Source organism: Anolis carolinensis, chromosome 2, assembly GCF_035594765.1.
Source record: "Anolis carolinensis isolate JA03-04 chromosome 2, rAnoCar3.1.pri, whole genome shotgun sequence".
In the NCBI taxonomy this organism is placed as follows: Eukaryota; Metazoa; Chordata; class Lepidosauria; order Squamata; family Dactyloidae; genus Anolis; species Anolis carolinensis.
The window spans coordinates 78,146,455-78,170,466 of record NC_085842.1 but is presented as its reverse complement, the minus strand read 5'-3'; the positions used below and the strand labels follow the sequence as shown (position 1 = coordinate 78,170,466).

The window sequence follows — 24,012 nt, the reverse complement described above, 5'->3', positions numbered from 1 at the left end:
TTTATATTTCTAGGCGCGAAGATCACTGCAGATGCAGACTGCAGCCAGGAAATCAGAAGACGTTTACTTCTTGGGAGGAGAGCAATGGCCAACCTTGATAAAATAGTGAAGAGCAGAGACATCATACTGGCAACAAAGGTCCGCATAGTCAAAGCAATGGTATTCCCCATAGTAACCTATGGATGCGAGAGCTGGACCGTAAGGAAGGCTGAGCGAAGGAAGATAGATGCTTTTGAACTTTGGTGCTGGAGGAAAATCCTGAGAGTGCCTTCGACCGCAAGATGATCCAACCAGTCCATCCTCCAGGAAATAATACCCGGATGCTCACTGGAGGGAAGGATATTAGAGGCAAAGCTGAAGTATTTTGGCCACATCATGAGAAGACGGGAAAGTTTGGAAAAGATCATGATGCTGGGGAAAATGGAAGGAAAAAAGAAGAGAGGTCGACCAAGGGCAAGATGGATGGACGGTATCCTTGAAGTGACTGGCTTGACCTTGAAGGAACTGGCGGCAGTCGCGGCCGACAGGGAGCTCTGGCATGGATTGGTCCATGAGGTCACGAAGAGTCGGAAATGACTGCGTGAATGATGAAGAAGTTCTTTATTGCAGCAGCAGGGACCTTGACTAGGGAAATAGATTGCAAATCATGATGGCACAGAGATAGAAATTCCCTAGCTAGTCTAAATAAGTTCAAACCTGTAGGGCCAGATGAACTGCATGCTAGTGTACTAAAGGTATTCCTTGCCAAAAATATTGTAGAAATCTTGGAGAACAGGTGAAGAGCCAGTGGATTAGACAAAAGCAATCAACAATTTCCTAGGGAGTTAAATATCTCCTTTTGTGGAGATCTTCAAAAAGTGTCTGGGCAACTGCCTGCTTGGGATGCTTTAGCTGGAGACCTTGCACTGAACAAGGGGTTGGACCTGATGACGCATAGGACCCCTTCCAACTATATGATTCTATGATACTATATGTAGTGGCTTGTACAGACATTAACAAGATTTCAGTGCACTAACTTTCATTTTGTAATAATGCTGTAAATGTTTAGGGGGGAAATTACTTTATTGAATATCATATTAAAGAATGTTCCAGTCAGCACAACAGTTGTAATCCAACACCTAATCTTTCCCTGTTCTGTTTTTAAAAAATTATCATACTTAATATATAATTAAATAATTAAATAATTCAAGCTGTCTGTCAAGGGGACTTTGAATGTGCTTTTCCTGCATGGCAGAGGGTTGGACTTGGTGGCCCATGTGGTCTCTTCCAACTCTATGATTCTATGATTCTATGATAATAATTACTTAACGGCTTACTTCAAAATAAGACTGGCTCTCATATCCATAGCAATTCTGGTTCATTGCACATTGCTTGCAATGCTTTCATATTTGATTGATGAATTAATGTCTGGGGTTGTTGTATGTCTTTCGGGCTGTGTGGCCATGTTCCAGAAGCATTCTCTCCTGACGTTTCGCCCACATCTATGGCAGGCATCCTCAGAGGTTGTGAGGTATGGAGAAAACTAAGCAAAGAGGTTAATATATATCTGTGGAAAGTCTAGGGTGAGAGAGGTCAGTGTGAATGTGTAGTTAATCACTTAAATTAGCATTGAAAAGCTTATCTGCTGTCTTCTTCCTGCCTCTGGGGCATCCTTTGTTTAGAGTCGTTAACTGCCCTTGGTTGATTCATGTCTGGAAACCCTCTGTTTTCAGAGTATTGCTTTTTATTTACTGTTCTGATTTTTGAGTTTTGTAATACTGGTAGCCAGATTTTGTTCATTTTCATGGTTTCTTCCTTTCTGTTGAAGTTGTCCACATGCTTGTGGATTTCAATGGCTTCTCTGTGTAGTCTGACATGATAGTTGTTAGAATGGTCCAGCATTTTTGTGTTCTCAAATAGTATTCTGTGTCCAGGCTGGTTCATCAAATGCTCTGCTATGGCTGATTTCTCTGGTTGAATTAGTCTGCAGTGCCTTTCATGTTCTTTGACTCTTGTTTGGGCGCTGCGTTTGGTGGTCCCTATGTAGACTTGTCCACAGCTGCATGGTATCCGGTAGACTCCTGCAGAAGAGAGAGGATCCCTCTTGTCCTTCGCTGACCGTAGCATTTGTTGGATTTTCTTCGTGGGTCTGTAGATAGTTTGTAGGTTGTGCTTCTTCATCAGCTTCCCTATGCGGTCAGTAGTTCCCTTGATGTATGGTAAGAACACCTTTCCTCTGGGTGGATCTTTGTCTTGACTCTCCTGGCTTGTTCTTGGCCTTGCAGCTCTTCTGATGTCTGTGGTGGAGTATCCATTGGCCTGTAGAGCCCAGTTTAGGTGGTTGAGTTCACCTTGGAGGAGGTGAGGTTCGCAGATTCTTTGTGCACGGTCTGTCAGGGCTTTGATTGTGCTCCTTTTTTGACTTGGGTGATGGTTGGAGTTTTTATGAAGGTATCTATCTGTGTGTGTAGGTTTTCTGTAAACTGTGTGGCCCAATTGTTGATTGGGTTTGCGGATGACCAGAACATCTAGAAATGGCAGTTTTCCTTCCTTTTCTTTTTCCATGGTGAATTGGATGTTTGGGTGGATGCTGTTAAGATGGTCCAGGAACTTGCTGAGTTCTTCCTCTCCATGGCTCCAAATTGTGAAGGTGTCATCTACGTATCTGAACCAAACAGTGGGCTTTTTTGGTGCTGTTTCTAGGGCCTGTTTTTCAAAGTATTCCATATAGAAATTTGCTACTACTGGGCTGAGAGGGCTCCCCATGGCCACTCCATCCTTCTGTTCATAGAATCCAGTGTCCCACTGAAAGTAGCTAGTGGTGAGGCAATGGTGAAACAGGGCTGTGATGTCTTCTGGGAAGTTTTGTTTGATTAGTGTGAGGGTGTCAGCTACTGGGACTTTGGTAAAAAGGGACACCACATCAAAGCTGATCAGGATGTCCTTGGTGCTTAGATTGAGGTTGCTGATCTTTTCTATAAAGTGTGTAGAGTCCTTGATATAATGTGCAGTGAGCCCAATGTGGGTTTGTAGCTGTGTAGCCAGAAATTTTGCCAGGTTGTAAGTCGGCGATCCAATGGCACTTACAATGGGTCTGAGTGGGATGGAGTCCTTGTGGATTTTGGGGAGTCCGTAAAGCCTGGGTGGGAGGGCTTCTGATTTGCACAGCTGTTGGCGTATGTCAAAGTTAATGGAGGAGTTCTTGATTAGAGTGTTCGTTTTTCTGGTGATTTTGTTAGTGGGGTCTTGTTTCAGTTTCTTGTAAATTGTGGGATCTAGAAGTTGTCTGATTTTTTCTTTGTATTGTTTTGTTTCCATGATTACTGTGGCATTCCCCTTGTCAGCTGGAAGAATGATGATTTCAGGATCTGAGTTGAGATCTTTGATGGCCTGTCTTTCTTTTCTCGTTATGTTGCTGGGGGGGAGTTTTGCATTTCTCAGGATCCTTGCTGTTTCCATTCTTACTTCCTCTGCTTCTTCCTCAGGGAGCTGGTAAATTGCTGATTCAACATTGGCAATGATGTTTTCTACTGGGATCCTGGTGGTGGTGACTGCAAAATTTCCTCCTTTTTCTAGAATGGATACTTGGTCTTCAGTGAGTTGTCTGTCTGTCAGGTTGATGATGGTCCGTGATTTATCCAGTTCTGGCTTTGGCTGTTGCTTACGGCATTTGTCAAATTTTTGTTTTTGTCTCTTGGTGTGGAGAACCATGTCTTTCTCCATTTTCTTGTAGGTAAGGCTGTCTATTTTATCCCAGTCCTGGGTATTCATCTTTTGGCTGATGTTGATGTGGAGGTGCAGCAGTTCTTTGTCTGTGTTTGCGAGTTCTTTACGGATGGTGTGGATTCTCTCTCTCAAGAGGTTGCGTTCCAGGCGGTTGTAAATGCGATGAGCCTGTGGTGTTTTGAAGGTCCTTTTGGCTGCAAGAAATTGTGGGATGGTATCTGTGTCTCTGCAGCGTAGAAGGAAGGTCAGGGAGCATGAAAGGCACTGCAGACTAATTCAACCAGAGAAATCAGCCATAGCAGAGCATTTGATGAACCAGCCTGGACACAGAATACTATTTGAGAACACAAAAATGCTGGACCATTCTAACAACTATCATGTCAGACTACACAGAGAAGCCATTGAAATCCACAAGCATGTGGACAACTTCAACAGAAAGGAAGAAACCATGAAAATGAACAAAATCTGGCTACCAGTATTACAAAACTCAAAAATCAGAACAGTAAATAAAAAGCAATACTCTGAAAACAGAGGGTTTCCAGACATGAATCAACCAAGGGCAGTTAACGACTCTAAACAAAGGATGCCCCAGAGGCAGGAAGAAGACAGCAGATAAGCTTTTCAATGCTAATTTAAGTGATTAACTACACATTCACACTGACCTCTCTCACCCTAGACTTTCCACAGATATATATTAACCTCTTTGCTTAGTTTTCTCCATACCTCACAACCTCTGAGGATGCCTGCCATAGATGTGGGCGAAACGTCAGGAGAGAATGCTTCTGGAACATGGCCACACAGCCCGAAAGACATACAACAACCCTGTGATCCCGGCCATGAAAGCCTTCGACAACACATTGAATTAATGTCTATTTGATTATGCTAAATTCAATAAAAAAATCTAGAGCAAAGAGTCCTCTCAATAATTGAAAATGAGGATTAATGATTAATTATAGGCTTGTTTTGTCTTTGATTATTACATTATTACCACAAGTATTGAAAAAAACATTTTCACTCAATCTGCATGTAAGAAATTCAATTGATTTGAGAAACTGAAGGTTGGAACTTACATTGCCGAGTAGCTGCAAGTGAAAGAATACAAAAAAACCATTAAGTGTAAATAAGAAAAACTGATATTCTCTCTTTCCTGATTTGTAACTTTGGGGTAGCGCTTTCTGCAGTCTTTTCTCTCCTGCATGATATCTTATCTTTCTAGCATGATTTTTATAATCTAGTTGACTGACTCCTTGATTAAACTCTCAATTTTTATTTTTCACATGTATCCCCAAAGCAAAACGTATTAATTTTTCTCTCATTGTGTATGATTCAAAGCTTCAGCTGAGAAACTAAGTTCAGTCAGTATGATGAAACATATTTAATACCCCACCCCATCCCAGTGCCCTGAAAAACTCAAATATGTGGACAGTATTTCAACACTGCAAAGTAGGTTTTTGGAGTGGAAGGGGAACTGTAGTGGGGAAGGAAGAGTGCGTTGCTCCCACTTCTGCTCCGTTCTACTCTTGTAATAGCAGAGGCTCAATATTTTATCATTGTTTAAACCAATAAAAAGTATGGTATGGCATGGTATGCTTTTGGTTCTTCTTCCTTAGGAACAATTCAAAGGAAAAATTCTGCAGTCTCCCTCCATTACTCATGTTTCTCTCTCTCTCTTTTCAAATCAAAATGTTTTATTTAAAGACAAATTGAACTTCCTTCCCTCTGGTTGCCACTATAAAATCTCTATGTGGAAAGAAAATCTTTTAAGTCTCTGCAGTTCTGGATGGATATTGCCACACAGAATAAAGTCTTGACATGACTAGATTCTTTGTTTCTTTGAGGTGACTTCAATACAATGTTGTCATGACTTTCTCTATTGCTATTTTCTATGGCTTTTTAATCTAATCTGGATACAGTTCCGACATGACGTGAATTTCTGTGCTCCTTTTAGCTTCCTATACTTCCTTCCAGGGCTTCACTCATGTTTCTCTTCACTAAAATGTCTGAAGATAGCCCCTGAGAGTTAAAAACTTTGCAATGTGCAGATGGTCAGATAAAAATCTCTTTTGTCAAACACAAAGTTAGCAAATTCATCTCAGATTTGCACCTGAGTGTTAGTTCTCCAAGCAGCCCAGGGTCCGAAGGTATATGAAGCAAACCTCATTCATGATGGGTCTATTTGCTCTGAATCCATGTGCAGCCAGTGATTAATGTTGTATAAAGATATAAAGATACAGTTCTGTAGGAGAAATCATTTACTGATCTATATTACTTGCTCACCCATCTCTCCCGGGGAACTCTCCAAGGCGCATGAAGAAGTGAAGCTTCTTTCCCCCGTGCCGTTATGGGGCTTCCCTCAGCTGTCAGCCAAGGGAAAATAGCTAATTTTTTTGCCTCATAATAGTCGCTATCACATAATAATCACATCCCAACCGCCCCAGAAAGGGAGAAAAGCTCATGTATTATATGGTGAAATATGGTATCTGTTTGGAAGGCAATGATCCAATTGTTTAAAGAAAATGTTGACCAAATAATCATTAAAGTTAAACTTACCCTCAGCTTTTTTTCCCCAATGGTGAGTAAGAAAAGAAAAATAATAAAAACAAGTTACAATTTTTGAAACATCCATTGCAATATACTATATACACTCATATATAGATTGACTTCATGTTTACATTTAGGGCAGGTTTGGGGGCCAAAAAGATGGACTTTTATATGACCTGTGGATAAGCCAAAGGGCATTCGACAGAGAGAGGAAAGCACCAATGCCACCTCAGAGGCTAGTCAGCCAGCCCTTGGTCACTGCCACCACCATCATTTTTCACATAGGCATTCAAAAAAGGCCAGAAGTGGCACCACAGGCAATCAGTGCTTCTTTCAGGTTCTCCCAGAATGAACTAAGCTTTTACCTTTTGCCACTCTACTCAAAAAGGAAGTGGCAATGAACTTTTTTTGTATTTAAACATTTTCAGCGAAGTGCAATTTGGATGAAGAAAAGAGATTAGATATACATCTTTAGTAAGATTGTAGAATAACAGTTTCAATAACTGTGAATGGAAGAAATGAAGCCATTTTAAAAATGAACTTGGCAGTGAGTTCTATCTAGTGATCATGCAATGTCCTCTTTTCCTCATAGTAACAGAATGTGACTTTTCTAAGATGGTTACAGAGGACAAGGAATTAAACCACAAATATCACCAGAAGCTTAATATAACCCAACAGAAGTCATCCAGACAGTTGCATTGCCACTGTGTCTTTGGCACCACTTATCCCTCCCTTCCTGGACAATCAAATACAAAGATAAAAATTCTGAAAAGCTGCGTACAGCAGTGCTGGGGAACTTTTGGTGTTTGTGGCAACAGGTCCAGGATTTTTATCTTGAAGTCTATCTAATGTCCCCATACATTTGGTGCTGAAAATTCATACGCCAGTGTAAGCTTTAGTTGCCTGTTATGGAAATTAGTGAATATGTCATTAAGGTTACCAGATATTGGCCAGAAAATTTGGAGCACATTGTAGTACTGAATGAAATTTATTCATCATCATTACCCATTTGCAATTAACTTTCACCAACTAAATATGCATTTCTCAGAATTCACCACTCTCTTGTAGATTATTAAAAGTCACAATGGATTTGTACCTTCTAGAGGTTTGTCTGCAAGAGCTGCTTTATCCTCATTATCTTCTGGTTTTGTGACTATCATGGATGTCAAAGGAGTCACAAATTTATATTTCAGAGACATTTCCAAGGCTTTAGCAGTAAGGTTTGCCTTTTCTTCTCCCTTTGCTGCATTCCTGGTTGAAAGAATAAAACCAAATACATTATTTGTCAATCTCCTAGATGATCCCATGGAAAAGAGGTAGACCTAGCAGTGTCTATTAACCATAATAACTGGAGCTTCATGTTAAGAAAGTAGCAATAATCATTACCAAATGTTGTGTTCCCACCCAGTGAACCTGTGATGGTGATGGGGCAGAGAGAAGTATTTTCCCTGAAGTTTTTAAAATATGGAAGAATAGGTAACCAAGAAGAGCATCCCAAACAACGTGGGATGACGTGGTGAGGGGGCTTGCATGTTCCAATGAATCTGCGGGCACAACCACGGGAGTCACACACTCCCAGGAGTGGCCACAGGGGAGGATCCAGACCAAGAACAATCCGAAGACCCAAAGACCTCAATGGCGGAGCAGGCAGAGGATAACATGGTACATGTTACAACGGCTGTGAAGGTGGAAGAAGGCTGCAACAGACTGAGAAGCCATTCTCGTTGTGTTAATCACACCACTGCTGGGATTTCAATCTGTGAAGACTGTGTGTTGACCGGCCATGCACCGACCTCCACACATTAAAAAAAAATCACGCACAGGCGTCTTCCAAGAAATGGAGGACCATCATCCTCAAACTACGAGGGATCGCCTAAGTAAGTAAGTAAGCAAGTACGTACAACATTCCAAGGAGAAATGCAGATTTCTGGCAGTTTGAAGTTTGCTTGAACATAGAAATCTATTAACACACAATGATAACCAAAAGCGTTCCTACATATTTACAATGTGAACTCCTACATGGGATATTTCTCTAAAGGTTTTAGGTTCACTCATGACAACAGAAAATGTCCTTCATTACCGTTTTTCCAGAAGCTGTTGAATGGTAAGATATGCCCAGAGTCTCTCCATATAATCTCCAAAGATGTGTTGTTGCTCTTCAAGAGCTTTAGCTGTTTCTTCCATGTCTGATTGTTCAGTAAAAGTCAGATCATCTTCTGCCTGTTAGAAATTTTCCAAAAGAAATTTAACTGAATTTTTTAGTGCTGTTTATATTTAATTCTGTTTTAATGTTTGTATATTTTTATATTTTAAATGGTGATGCTGATGCTTTTATGTTAAGCTCCTTTGAGTACCCTTTGGGGGAGATAAAATGGGGTATTAATAATGATGATGATGACGATGATGATGTAATACAGAGTCCCACAGTATGAGAACAGTCACCGAGAAGACTTTCTCCTTCACCAACTGTACCTGTGAAGATAATGAAAAAGACCCTATTCCCCACTGGATCTTAAATTTAGGCAGGCTGTAAAAGAAATTCTAGGATGTATTAAAAAAAGATGCTGCCTACCCACCAATACCATCCACTACAGAAGACAGAAACTTGTAACTAAATTTGAATTGATTGAGCCAGAGCCTTACTCTTTAAACTGGTAAAAGTCCTCAGAAGCTGGTAAAAAAATAGAAAGAAGTAAACTTTGCAAATGTTGTATGATTCCAATGTGCTGTGACTGAAAAGGAAACTTCTGCCCAATAAGGGACAGATTTTGCATGTGGGGATTTTTGAAAAGAAAGGAACACCCTTGAAAACATTTCAGCCAGAGCAGGAAGAAACTTAGACAACCGGCCTTGGAGAAACTGCAATTCCTCTACACTACCTAAAGTTGGTTTTGTTAGCTACTTGGTTCCAAAACATCAGAATGTAGATTTTTACATAGATCTGTAATGCCAAACTGGAGAATATGTGCTGCTCATGACCAGTATATGTCAATGAATCCTTAACAGAGCTATCTAAACACTTACCCCATGAGCTTTCACCTCAGCAGCAATACTGTTGAGGTCATTGTCTGTAATACGTCCAGCAACAACAAGTTCAGAACCATCATAGTAGTGCTTAAAATGATTTTGAGTCAGGTCTGAGATGACATTTTCAGGGTACTTTAACTCTACTTCTGTGAGTAAAGGGTTGGCCACCTCATCATAAAATCCCTAAAAACAAAACCATAAGAAAAACAGGCAGATTATGGTGCCAAAGACTTACTTTTCAAAATGTATCTTCTACCCAGTCTCTAAACTTCAGTGCCAATTCTAATGTTTTTGAAAGAGCAAGAGGAATGAACTTGTTCATTGTTTAAGAACATCATTGAATACATCATTAACATCAACTAGATACACAGCTATCAAAGAGGTCTTTTTCAGCAATGGGTTGCCCTGTAAAACTCACTCACAAAGACAATACAGTATGTCTCGTTGTGTTTAGCTTTTAACAGGATTTTTCAAAAGTATTTATTTTAACTGGTCTTTTCACTGTCAATATTTGCTGTAGTGTTGAGATTTTTCCCTATCCCGAGGTAGAATCCTTCTTTATAGAAAGTGCCTAAGATTGTTTTTTTTAAATGCAGGTTGGGGGTTTAAAGAAACAGGGGAATTGTCCTCTTCTGCTTTAATTTGTGGTAGAAAGTCCATGAGCACAATAGGTGACCTCTGACAAGATAGCCCAACACAAAAAACTTGGTGTCTTGGTTCCTAGTATTCTTTGAGGTGCTGAATCAGGAAATTGCATTGAATAGACCACACTGGCTCTAGTTTCCTAGATATGGTTATCATGATATTCTATGGATGAGTAGCTGGCAACTGGTAGATGGCATATGCTCTGTCTCTCAAAAGCTAGAGCTGACAGGAAGAAACAGGTGCCATTTTTGGAATCAGCAGGTCAAATATACCCAAAAACAGGGTTAACATTTGAGGCACCAAATCACCAGCTATTATGGTCCAAGAGACTACCAACTTCATCATACTAACCTAAATCAGTGTCCTAATACACTTTCACCCTGTCTTGGGGACAGAGGCCCATGCTGACCATCACATGACATCGTGTGACTTTCTCTTTTACCAGACTGTATAGTTATTAGCTGAGAGTGACATTATCAGCATCAAAGCTATTACACAGAGCTCATATGTACATGCATGGCATACATACGTAAGAGGTTGAGGTTCAGGTCAGTCTGGATTCTGTCACTCTTAAGTCAGTTTTATATCCTTTTGTTCCTCCAAATATTATTCAGTCAGTGCAGATGTCTTTACTATTTTCTGCTTATGTAAATAGTATTCTCCTCCAACCAGAACAGACATCTTTCCTGGTCCTTATTCTGTGACATAATGCCTGGTGACTAGAACTCCCTATAGAGCTACATGCTTCAGCCCATGTTCATCAAGGAATAATAATTAAAATGAAAGCTAATTCCAATTGGTGTGACTGGGATCCAATCTACACTGCCATATAATGCAGTTTTGGGTGGAGTTTAACTGCATTGAACTGGGTTATATGAGTATACACTGCCATGTAATCCAGTTCAATGCAGTTAAACTGCATTCTGAAACTGCATTATATGGCAATGTAGGTGGGGCCTTTGATGTTAACTCTTATTTTCCTTACCTGTAATTGTAAGGCTGAATCAGAATCCTCATAAATTCGACGAGCCAGTCCATTGTTCTCAGCTGCCATTTTTTCTAAAGAACCATAGTCAAGATCATATCCAAATCCAAGGTTATATAAAGGGTATTTTCCCTGAATTGCGTTTCTGACATTAGATAAAATGACTTGAGTGTCTCTTTCCCCTGCATAAAAACACAGAAAACAATTTGTCTTGAAGTTTTTCTTGGATTCCTCATTCAAAAAACAAAACAAATCGAGAAATATAGCATTTGTATTTGTTTCTAAGGCAACAGAAGAAGTTTTTTTCCTTCCGTTCCATGTACTGAAATTATGTGAAACACAGAGTGCAAAACAACTTTTGGAGGAATAGTTCCTTTGCAAACAAACAAATGTAAATCAGGGCCTCAATTTGACACCTTAATGTGGTGTCAAACTGCATTAATTCCAGTTTAGATGCAATCCCAAGTCTCTTCAGATCTCACAGCAATATGTTGAACATCTGACCTTTTCCATCAACTTCAAGAAGGTTTCATTTACTTTATCAGAAAAGATACCTTTAGTGGGTCGGCCATCTGTTAACATGATAATTAAGGAAGCACTTCTTTCAGGAAGAGATCTATTTTTATGAGCTTCGTTGAGCATTTCAATTCCAGCCATTAAGCCACCATTAAGATTTGTCCCTGGAGAAGACAGAAGAGCAAAAGATTAAAATAAAGGGTGAATAAAACAACATTTGGTCTTATGTCCTGAAAAATTGTTATAATCTCCTCATTTTCAGTACTTATTTTCAGTATTTGCAAATGGAGTGGGAAAAACAGTGAAATCTGCAAGTCTGTCATATGAAGAATAACCAGTTACTAAGCATAAATAAGAAATAAATAATTCATATAAATACAATTATAAATTAGCATTGCACATTTGTAAATGAAGAAAAGTTCACTATGGTAATTAAATACATATATTTTTTAACTAATGAGATTAGCCCTTGTGCTCTCTTTCAACTCTATAATTCTATGATACTGAGACTGACTTAACTTGGAAATTCAGCATGTTTCTCCATAATTTAATCAATTAATTAAATGAGTCACATCACACAGTTAGCTTTTACTACTTGTTTTCAACAGTTTTACTGTATTGTACCTGTACAATACTTATTTAATCTTAAACTGTTTAATCCCAGAAGCAAAAGGTAGATTATTTCAATTCTTAAATAAATAATAGCTTTAAAATAAACATATAAAATTATAGATTTGGGCCGGAATCCTTTATGACCTTTCACTCAATATACATTTGTGTGCACTTAACTAAGCAGCAAAGGAACTAAGAAAGCTGGTTACTGACTTGCAAAGATGCAATACAAGACAAAACAAGAATGCTGGATGTGCATTGGGGGATGTCTAATGTGGATTGTGGGCCCATTGCAAGGTAGGGGCAATAGCATATCGCTCTTGATTTACTTCAGCCCTGTTGTACTTTGGTCCCTTTACCAGTTCTGCTACATAGTTACATAACAACATCCCTCTATTGCAATTTTATTTCCCACAGACGCAAGTCCATTTACAAGCATGCAATGCTCAAACAGGATTCCAACCACTCATCCCATTTCCCCTGGAAACTTACACCCAGCTATGTCAATCTGTTGAACATAACGACTTGCTTCATCCAGGTTCTCAGGCGTGGCTTTGATTAAAGTGTCTTTCCATTTGTGCACGTCATCACCAAAGAGCACAAAATTCAGGTAATCGTCCTCTTTGATGTCTTCCAATATTTTTAGAAGTGCTTCCCTTGTCTAAAAATAAAATAAATGTGGAGTCAAACAACTAAAGACAGAGCACTAATGGAAAAAAAAACTATAGTTTAAAGCTTGTTTCAAAGCCTGAATTCTTTGAACTTTTATTGGTTTGATTCATTCACACAATCACCTGTGAGAAAATTGTAGCTATGATGCATAATCAGGCATATAGTAATCTTCTCCTATGCACATGTATCTTCAAAAATGATTCCACAATGCCTCAAGTCATGAAAGCGTGCCATATCAAGCTGTCTCAAAAAAGAAAGTGTTCGGCTACAGAAGGGAAGGTTGTGGATATTATTTGGAAGGTTGGCTCAGAATCATCCAAGATTCACGAGTACTTCCAGACAATGCCTAAGTGTCAATGAACTGATGGATAGACTGTCTAACTCAGGGGTCCTCAAACTTTTTAAGCCGAGGGCCAATCCACAATCCTTCAGACTATTGAGGGGCCGGATTATCATTTGAAAATAAAATACAAACAAATTCCGATGCACACTGCACATGTCTTATTTGTAGTGCAAAAACAACAACAACAACAACAACAAGAAGAAGAACAATGAAAGAACAATACATTATTTAAAAATAAAAACAATTTTAACCAACATACATTTATCAGGATTTCAATGGGAAGTGTGCTCCTGCTTCTGGCCAATGAGATAGTCAAGTTAATTAGGGTTGTTGTTGTTGTTGTTGTTGTTGTTGTTGTTGTTGTTGTTGTTGTTGTGTGCCTTCAAGTCATTTCAGACTTTGGGCGAGCCTAAGTCTAAAATTTATTTATTTATTTATTTATTTATTTATTTATTTATTATTTACTGCATTTATTTACTACATTTGTATCACACCTTTCTCACCCCAAAGGGGACTCAGAGTGGCTTACAAATTATATGTACATACAATATATTATATTATTAGCATAGCACAATATTAGCATTATATATTACTATACTGAACTATACCACTATACTGTAATATTATATGTAATATTATATATAATATAGAATACATAATTAATATTATTATATGGTATTAGTGTTATATTGTATTACATTATAATATTATCAATATTATATGTATATACAATATATTATATTATAAAACTGAGGGCAGGGGCCAGGTAAATGACCTCGGAGGGCCGCATCCGGCCCCCGGGCCTTAGTTTGGGGACCCCTGGTCTAACTGGTTAGTCTTACTATTTTCATCCTGCCTCTTCCTCATTTTGGGAACCTAAGGTGGCTTACAGAAATAGTTTTGGATAGCATGGGGACGAATTAACACCCCTGTGCCTCTGTTCAGAAGATTCCACCTCACTTTCTGCCCCTGGGACAATTCGACTTTGAAAATGTTGGGTTGTTGTAGAAATAAGGATTGGTGATAAAACTTGGAGACACCTTTTCATCATAATAACCAAGGCAGGAGTGAATTGCCTTTCCTAGAGGTAGATTTCCTCTCACTTTCTATTGCCTCATTCCAGTTTGTAACTAGGAGTCATATGTAAACCTGATGTTTGTAATTTGGGGACTGCTTTTATAGCTAATCATAACAATATTTATTATGTCATTCATTTATTCAGTTTATTTCCCACCTTTCTCTTGGTATGGGATCCCAACATGAAGCTTTAGCTGCTTATTGTATGGAGGCACTCACAAAACCCTGAAGGCAATCTGAACAAGAATTGCTTGGAAGAAATTGTGCTGAATACTTCCTGCTAATTTAACTACTATTTACATTTTTAATCAACTTTAGAGCCTTTAGTTACCTGCTGTAGTTTTCGTCCAGACATTGAAATACTGACATCTATTATGAAAACAATGTTCTTAGGCAAATGTGAAATATTTTTGGGTGCAAAGAAGTGTACAAAATACCCATTCACAATCTGAAAAACAAGAAGAAAAAAGTTTGTGCGAGATGATATTAAAAAGGAAATCCACTGAGATAACAGACTAGATCAGTTCTGTTTACCTGTAAATCACCTGGAGATTCTCTATTCACATCGTATGTTATGACAAAATCTCCATTCAGCAGTGTTGTTGGGCAATCCACACAGCTTCGTTGTTGGTCAATGGTTGGCTTGAAGGACACGTGACCCTGAAAGCACAAGAGTCCATGAGCTTATATTTTAATAAATGTCACCCTGTAGTCAGTAATTTGGGTTTATATTCATGAAAATTAGAAAGAGAACATAAGATCTCTATTTTATGTTTAGCAGACATACCTTTTTTCCTGAGAAAGACTTGTGTATAACTGGTAACAAGTCATTGGTGATGAATGACCCCTCAGCTTCCAAAGAGCTGATACCCTGGGGTTCAAAGATGTTTGCCTCAATCTGAAATAATAATTGGAATAATGCTGTCATTGACTGTCACTCATAAATTAAGTCATAATATAACATTAAGTAGATAGATACATATATACAAAAAGCTCCTCAATCATAATTTGTTGATTTGTTGGTCCTAAAACTTCCTTTGTAGCAGAAAGCATGATGATAATGTAGGCAGTCATCTTAACTATAATAAACATGTTGCATTGAGAAGTAGGAGACTATTTCTTATGTATCTTCTTCTGAATGATATACAATCTGACTCCTGTTTCTGTTGTGGATACTTCCAGGACATTGCCTGAAATCATGGGTAATAGCGAAAATCTACTGAATTAATGACTTTTGGTGGAAGCATGCCACCCAGAGGGCCTAGAAAATACCCAGAGGGGACATATTTCATCAGACATGGGTAAATGAAACTGCAGGTATTGTCCCGCAGTTTTGGGGGTTTGTATTGTATACATTTAGCCTCTGGTGGTGCTCCATGCAGTCATGCCAGCCACATGACTTTGGAGGTGTCTATGGACAGCACTGGTTCTTTGGCTTAGGAATGGAGATGAGCACCACCCCCCAAAGTTGGACACGACTAGACTTAATGCCAGGGGAAAACCTTTACTTTTACTTTTATTGTATACATTTATTGACCTTCTGTATTCCTCCAGATAAAGATTTTATCTTGCAATTGCACTGCCTCAAACACAGAATTATAAAAGGTCCAGATAACTTTGTTTTCCACTTGTAAACCTCCTGTGTTTTCTACTCTTCATGAGTAATTTCCTTTACAAGAAAACAACCGTTACAGAGGATATGAAGATATCGAGACTCAGTGCTTTTTGACTGACAGCATTAGGATTCTTCTGCCTGGAAACAGCTTTGTTGTGAACTGCAGCAGACTTTACAACTGTGCCATTTCTCTAATGTTAGTGTTACAGTACCTCAAACTGGTTGACAAGTTGCTTTGGGTTTACTTTTAGAAACAGCTCATATTTTCCAAAATGTCGTTTCAGTAATTCCTCATAGATCAGCTCAAAGGTCACTTTGCTGGCTGCGGCAATGTTGACTGAAACACTGAATTTTTCCATTTTTCTCCCAGAGGCCCTTCACAAGTTACAAAAAAAAAGTTAGAAAATGTGAAAAATGGGACTACCAATGTCTAATTACCTCAGATTGCAAATGCCTTGACTCCTAGACCACACTCTCATGAAAGCAGAGTTGCATCATTGTTGCTCATCAGACTTGTCCCAGCCTAGATATATAAGACACAAGCTGACTGCTGGACACATAATACTACCTTGCCAAAACCCATTGAGATTGGTATACCAGCACACAAATGTATCCCCCTTTGTCCTTTCACAAATAACCTATTGGAATATTAAAGGATCTTATCCTTACTTGACTAGGCCTGCTGTCTGTCCTCTTGAGACCGCCTGTTGATACTGCTGTTGGGCAGCTTCTTTTTCTTTTATAGTTCCAGGATAGGTGACCCCGTCAATCACCCTACAGGAGAAAAGCCATACAAATATGGGAAAATGCATGTAGATATTCAAAGAAATGACAGCCAGAAACCCCACCAAGCAAAGGTCTTTTCTGCTGATGATTGGGGTGCAGCAGGATGACATTTCCAGTCATCTCCCACTCATGGCCTGTGATGTGACAATCAGAAGCAGGACCTCTGTCACAACTCCTCACCCCAATACAGATCATTAGTAGGAAGGGGCTGGAAATATCTTGCTGCACCTTAATTCTCCGCAAAACAGCCCATCTCGCACATTGTGGCTACCTTTTAAAATAGGTTTGTGGAGTAAAATCAAGAGAAAATATGTAGTTATTTGTAACTACATCTGCAATACAGGATATCAACCACAGTCTCTTGCCTCAAAGGGAGGGGAGCTGCTATAGACTTTTATATGTTGTTGGAGTGAAAGTCTTATCAGTTAGCATATCCAATTATGAAAGTTACCAATTCCAGCTTTACTAGATCCCCTGTGGGCAAGCATTTTGGCAATACATAGGAGCAAATCCCACTTTCAAAGAAGAGCCAAGGTCACTGAAAACCACTGAAAATAAGGGTCTAGGGCAAGCTGAAATGAAAGAACAGTGAATAATGACAGTTCACAAATTGATATATTCTACAGATTTCATGTAGAATGGATTTATTCCAACATTTGCCTATGACCACCACATGGAAAGATGTCATAACACCATCACTCAGTATCTGGGGCTGCACAAAGACTGATTTGAGCACTCACAAAACAGTGGTTCAGAAAGTACTTTATACATACATGGTGAAATTGGTAATGAAGGCAGTCTTGGGAAGTTCCACATCAAAGAAGGCTTCCTTAGACACATTGGCCCTGTTGACAGCTCGGCTGGTGATGACATTATGAGAAAACCTGGAAGTAACTTTACAATCTACTTTCAGGCTGTAGATATCAATGTCATTGTTGTTCTGGAAAGAATGAAATGGGAAAAATCACTACCACTGACTCCACAGGAATGTGAAATATTCACCATGAAAACAATATGAATGTCAGTCAAAGAAAACCACACCTCTTAGGTCCTATAGCAAAATTACTATGACAATATTTATCATATTCTCCATTTACATTTATACACTGCAAAACTGTACAAATATAGTATAAACTTGGGTATAAGTCAACCTCATGTATAAGTCAGGGGAAGGTTTGTTAGGATTTGGAAATTACTGGGCATTTTCTAAATGATAGCAGAGTTAATGCCTTTGGCCTAACCCACCTGTAAAAGAGTTAAGCCATTGTAATCAGGGTGTGGTGGCTAATGCAATGCGGGTAGTATATAGGTTGCAGTGATACTGAATAAGTTTAATGAGGGTTGATGGAGATTGTTGAGGGATGGATGGTGTGTTGGAGGATTGCTGCTGTGAGTATTGAGGAAGAAGAAGTGGCAAAGTTTGTATGTATATACTTTGTATACTGCTGCGGCAAAGGGGAAAGAAAAGCCTTCCTGCTTATTTGGGAAAAAGCAAAAGTCTTTGTGTGTTTTATTGTTCGAGTAGAAGACCACTACAACTGTGCTATTGGATTCCTGATTCCTTAACAGGAACTAATAGAGTCACTTTTGCAAGAACAGGGGTGCCAGTGCCACCTAAGGGGGTAGCTACTCCTAACGACAATTTTCTGTCCAGACATTCAAAAAGGCCATAAGCAGCACTACAGCTGTGAGTAGGGTAGAGGGGGCTGGTACTTCTTTTGGGACAGACTAAGCTCTTGCCCTTCTACACAAAGAAAGAAATGCTTACTTTTAAAATAAGAGTTAAATTATAGTACTTACATTGTCCCATGGATAAGTTGAACCAGGTTTCTTTTGGGAGGGGGGTTACTAATTTTTTTAGACTTATACATGAGCCATACCGTTAAAACAAAGTGGTATTTTACGAATTAGGCAAGCATAAGTGCAAAATAAATCTTCACGTGTCTTTTTTGTTGTTGTTAGTGCAGAAGGCAGTATCCCCCTCTCCCTCCTGAAGAACCAAAGTGCCATGGTTATTCAATGTTTGGTGGAGAGCAGTGAGAGTCAGAGAGCTATCTGCCTAGGTCCCCCTTGCCTGATACAGATACATGACACCACCATGACCACCTCAGGGAAAATTCAAGGGAATGTGAAGTATCATGGCTCTATTTTTCTGGAGGTAAAAACTGCTTGACATGGAAGACTGCCATCCTCCCTTTTGTTCTATTTTACTTTTGTTTTGGTTGTAAATGAAAAAAAAAACCTTTATAGTCAACTTATATCTCATTTGACAGATCTCTTTGTCTCCAAAGGAGCAGCAGCTCCAGATTTTGGAAAATACGTTTTTCTGGATCTGTCCCATCTGTCATTGGGTGGATTGATTTACCCATCTTACGCCACTTCTTCTCCGCTTTCACACAATGCACACCAACTTCCAACCAGTCTCTGTGGTGAAAGAGGAAAGGAGGGTGGTACACACCGCTGTTTCCCGTGTTGCCTTAGGAACAATGGAGGGAAGGCGGGAGGCAATGCTTCCTCCCCATGCAATGGGGGTCAGGGCATAGAGCAACAGGTTCTCCAAGTCCCCCACTGGGACTCCCATGGACTCGCCACGATGCACGGCGAATGCAAATATTCAGACAAATGTGATAAGGTTATAAGTCAAGTGGGGATTTGAGGAGTATCAAAAATAAACATTCAAAACTTTGAGTGGGTGTCTAAAAATTTGTTCTAGGTTTTGATTTGCTTTTATTTACTGCTGCTGATTCATCCCTCTTTTTCTACACACCCTTTGCCCTGTCCTTGGTGTATTAGCCAAGAAAGATAACTCAGCTGTGCAACATTTCATTGCCCAACATTTATTTGTTGTGTTTAAATCATGGCATTCCTTATAACTCTAAATGTAGTTGCTACCAAGTTTCAAAAAGTTACTTCTGGGTCTACTACGTAAAGACTCTCCAGACCACACAGGGATTTTGGGAGCTGGAATACAATAAGTAAATTGTCTGAGCTGTCAGCAACAGCTGAAAAGTCTATTCCCTGATGCTTTTTTATTAGTACTTTTGGTTCAGCGGCTTATTTCTACATACCCTTTGCTCTGTTTTGTGTTTATCTTTGCTCTAGTTCTTTGTTTACCAGAAGTTAAAGCAATTGTCTTATGCAACATTTAGTTTCTCAATATTCATTTGCACTGGAGAAAAAAAAATCCTATGTTGAATCTCCTGCCTATTTGTAACAGTTCAACGACATCCTGAGCAACTTCTATTCAGGGAAAAAGCAGCTATTTTCTCCCATTGAGTGTAGATATAAATTACTTATTTCCCTATATGGAAAATAGCTTTGCCCTATTTTCAAAGACAGTATGAAATACACAATTTGTACGCTATACTATGCAACAGTTATATGGGAATGAGATTTTGTTTAAAAATTAGTACAGGCTTCTGACATCTTATGACACACCACTTTCTGACAACTTTTGACTCTTGCAAATTACAAATGAGTCCCATTAATAATTCAATGGGGGATCTGCTCTTTTGTCAGTTCTTTCCTACAGAGGTTTATCCAGGATGAATGGTGCTTGCAAAGAGAGCAGGGGGGGGGGGGGGGAGAGGGAGGTGTGAACCTAGTTAGAAGACTTTGTAAGACACATACGTGCAGAGAGTCCCAATGAAGTCTTTGTAATTCCCTGATGTTCCCTACATGGGCGTTGTTGTGCTTCATGGAAGAACAAGTGCATCTGAGGAAATTCTAGCAAATGGTGGAGGTCATGTACTAAAATTACTTTGCCTTGAGAGAACGATGGCATTCATGTGCTAAGAGGATATCTAAGAGCACAATGATTAAAATAAACATTTTGCCTTTGAATATAATAGGAAATGGCCTGTACTCACAATATTAGCAGCATAAATAAAATGGTACTCACAATATTAGCAGCATTTCTCTTCTGTAAAGAAAAGAGAAATCATTATCTTACAATTATTTTTGGAAGAATTTGGAGAGATTTAAAGCATTACACAATACAAGCTGGGTGCAGTTCGACTGCTTTCCAATTTCAATAGAAATGTGAGTTATTTTTGAAATAGGGCACAAAGCAGAACCCCAAGGGGTCTCCTGGCCAGACCATTGAACAGCAGTCTCTTCTGAGTTCACCCCTCCAAGACTGGCAACACTGCATAATTGAGCCCCATGTCCCATTTCAGGGAGGTGATCCAGAAGACTAACATAGTCAATGGTATTGAAAATTACTGAGAGGTCCAGCAGAAGCAACAGAGGCACACTCCCTTGTACAGTTTCCTGTGTAGATTATCTACCAAGGCAACCAAACCTGTCTCCACCTCATATCCAAACCTGAAGCCAGATTAATGACCTCTTCACATGGGGCTAAAATTGGCAGCATGTGCCAGTTTGTCACAGGTCACCCATGGGGCCTGCTGGCCCCCATCATAAGATGCCAGTGCGACTCCATGGGTGAAGGAGAGCAGATTTGCCACCACAGCAACACAGGAGGCCTCTCGTGTTGCTATTAAAATCCATACATGCTCCATGCTTTCCCCCATATGATTGCCCTGAGCTGTTCTTGGCAGCCATGTGACAAAGTTGTACGATAAATCTAATCAATTTTTTCCAGAAATCTCTGGAACTCCAGAGCCTTGCTCCAAAATGGAATGCTAGAGACTGGAAAACAATTATTCAGAATGGTGGGATCGAAGAATAGTTTTTTCCCCCAGTAATGGCCTCACCACAGATTCTCTTAGGCAAGACGGAAACTTTCTTTATTGAAGTGAGACATTACTCACTTAGCCAACCCTCCTCTATCAACTTTCTGGAGTCATTTAGGGTAAGAATCCAGTATGAATGTGGTGGCTCTCACCTCTCTAAGGATCGTATCCACATCCTTAGGCTGCACACACTGAAATGTATCCAATCATATAGAATAAGCAGGAGCCAAAATTGCATCCACTGGACCTAACCCTCTTACAGCATCCATGTCAGAGTGATCTGACCAATTTGATTTGCAAATTCATCAAAAGCAGTAGAGTGTAAAACACCTCTGACCACTTGAAACATCTCTGCTGGGTGACACTGTGCAGATGCAATGACAGCAGAGAAATATAACTTCTTTGCTGCAACCATCACCATAGCATATGTTTTCCAATGAGCTCTAGTCTATGTTTGTTCATTTTGGTCCAAGTCTTCCAGCATTTTTGCTCCAGTTTCCATCCCACTCATTTCATCACTGCCAGCTTCCCTAGTGAACCAGGAGCTTGCTTGGCTCCATTCTGGGGGGATGTTTAAGGACATGTCCGCCACTTTGCTCTACACCAGTCTACAGAAGGCAGAACCACATATTTCCATTAAGTTTATTTTAATGACGTGTTCTCTACTTGCACCTCACTGTGAACTCTTTAACTGGGGTAGGCACCATTTACCACAGTTTTTCTTCCCTTTAGTATATTTTTGGTCCTTCTTTCACCCAGTTTTCAACATGTATGCAGGAAATACATTCAGGGACAAACATGGTCATGCAGTGAAGTACAACCAAATCCATAAAACAGTGGTATTTTAGTTGGTACAGCTGAAACCTATGAATATATCATGCAATCTTTTGAAGCTCAACTGGCTTCTTCATCCGACAGAAGTGTAACAATTCATACAGAAGAAAAGTGTCACTGCTGGAGTCACAGGCTGCAATACATATGTATGCATTGATCCAAAACTGTATGGATGATTCCTTTAAGATTTGTTCGGTGTAATGTTTTGTCAACAGTACACACAGTAAATCTACAGACAACTATAAGATTGCAAAAGGTTTGACTTATTTGTTTATTTTTCATCAGCAAGTAAGTCGTGGCTACATAGAAATCTGCAGCAAATTGGAGATGTACTGCACTTAGTACAATACAGTATTTGAGATCAGGAAACAAAAAATTGGAATATCGTAATGCATTCAGAAAGAGCAATAGGGAAATCAGAAATCAAAGTCCAGAAAAGAGGTGGGCATTAGAGGACTTAAGAAGCATGCCTCGATATTGTGGGAAACTGGGAGGTTTTTTTGGTTGTAAACTGAATGCCTATAGTTTCAACATAGAGAAATCTTTGTCGCTCATGAAAAACAGCACTCTTCCCATATGACTAAGAATAAACTTTATTTTAGAAGCCCCCGGTGGTGCTGTGGATTAAACCACTGAGGTGCTGAACTTGCTGACTGAAAAGTTCGAGGTTCAAATCCGGGGAGCGGGATGCGCTCCCTCTATTATCCACAGCTTCTGCCAACCTAGCAGTTCGAAAACATGCAAATGTGAATAGATGAATAGGTACCGCTCCGGTGGGAAGGTAATGGCACTCTATGCAGTCATGCCGGCCACATTACCTCGGAGGCGTCTACAGACAACACCAGCTCTTTGGCTTAGAAATGGAGATGAGCGTCAATCCCCAGAGTTGGACACGACTAGACTTAATATCAAGGGGAAACCTTTATCTTTAATTAAATTTTATTTTTCATAAATATTTTAAACTTTTACTGTCAGGATTTTGAGCACTCTATAAATTAAAAAGCTGCATTGGAAGTGCCTTGACATTGGGCACTATTGTGATATTATAGGTGTAAAACATACATTTGGCATAACTTTTTGGCACACTTACCTTGATGTTCCTGATATTATTTATTAAAAAATCAGATGACCCAAGGGCTGGTATCAGCATCAAGAGAGTAAAAAACAGAAATTGGTTCCCCATGGTCCAAGAAAAAGTAAGAAAACAGTAAGTGATGTTCACTCTTATTTTGCAGAATGTTAATAAGTATCTAGAAAAACTACCTAGCCAATAATTGTGGCCAAGTTTGCATAGTTTTCATCATTTAAAAGAGGGGTGGAGTCTAGTGATATTGTCACACTTAGGCTGTGAGGAGGTGGAGGAGGAGTTCCCAAAATTTCTGGGCTGCAGGCAGGCCAGCCAACAGTTTTCCAGAAAACGAGAGGAGAGGGGTTAACTTGCAATCTTTTTCCACAAGTTCCTTCTAGCTAACCCAGGTCAACATCTATACTGTAGAATTAATGCTGTTTGCTATTACTTTAACTGCCATTGATCAATGCTATGAAACTGCAACATTCACACTTGCCTTAAACAGACAAGAGTTCTTTCTCCTACTCTGGACATTCCACAGATATATAAACCCCACTTGCCTAGTTTCCAGCAGTGCTCACAACCTCTGAGGATCCACACAAGGCCCACACCTGAAAAGACCCAGATCTTATGAAAGATCTGTGTTTTTCCAGGTGACAAAGGGTTTTCCTGTTTTGTCTCAAATGAATTCGGTTTTACCGGAGATGTGGTTTAGACACCTCCTGTAAAACGCCCAGATCTCACACATTATGGGCCTTGACTAGATGGGCCTTGAGTCTGAACAACTGGGATATCTGGGTTAAACAGAAAAACCTGGGATCAGTTCCTGGGATATAGGGCCTGTCTGGAAGGGCCCAGTGTGACATCCTTTCAAATATTTAAACATTG

The 24,012-nt window shown here is 39.5% G+C and overlaps 1 protein-coding gene across 1 annotated transcript in view; it reads right to left on the bottom strand.

Annotated features, from left to right (window-relative positions):
- LOC100560371 (inter-alpha-trypsin inhibitor heavy chain H3) overlaps positions 1–23,302 on the bottom strand; it is a 32,809-nt gene extending 9,507 nt beyond the window's left edge. Inside the window, exons 1-15 of the mRNA XM_062969361.1 lie at positions 23,146–23,302; positions 20,426–20,446; positions 17,298–17,464; positions 16,408–16,512; positions 15,951–16,113; positions 14,911–15,021; positions 14,658–14,783; positions 14,455–14,571; positions 12,524–12,692; positions 11,458–11,583; positions 10,904–11,085; positions 9,271–9,456; positions 8,327–8,466; positions 7,330–7,497; positions 4,776–4,807 (exon numbers count right to left, since the gene is read on the bottom strand). Coding sequence (XP_062825431.1) covers positions 4,776–4,807; positions 7,330–7,497; positions 8,327–8,466; positions 9,271–9,456; positions 10,904–11,085; positions 11,458–11,583; positions 12,524–12,692; positions 14,455–14,571; positions 14,658–14,783; positions 14,911–15,021; positions 15,951–16,113; positions 16,408–16,512; positions 17,298–17,464; positions 20,426–20,446; positions 23,146–23,238 — 1,906 coding nt within the window. The 5' untranslated portion in view covers positions 23,239–23,302. The remainder of the gene's footprint in view (positions 1–4,775; positions 4,808–7,329; positions 7,498–8,326; positions 8,467–9,270; positions 9,457–10,903; positions 11,086–11,457; positions 11,584–12,523; positions 12,693–14,454; positions 14,572–14,657; positions 14,784–14,910; positions 15,022–15,950; positions 16,114–16,407; positions 16,513–17,297; positions 17,465–20,425; positions 20,447–23,145) is intronic.
- Positions 23,303–24,012: the final 710 nt, after the last annotated feature.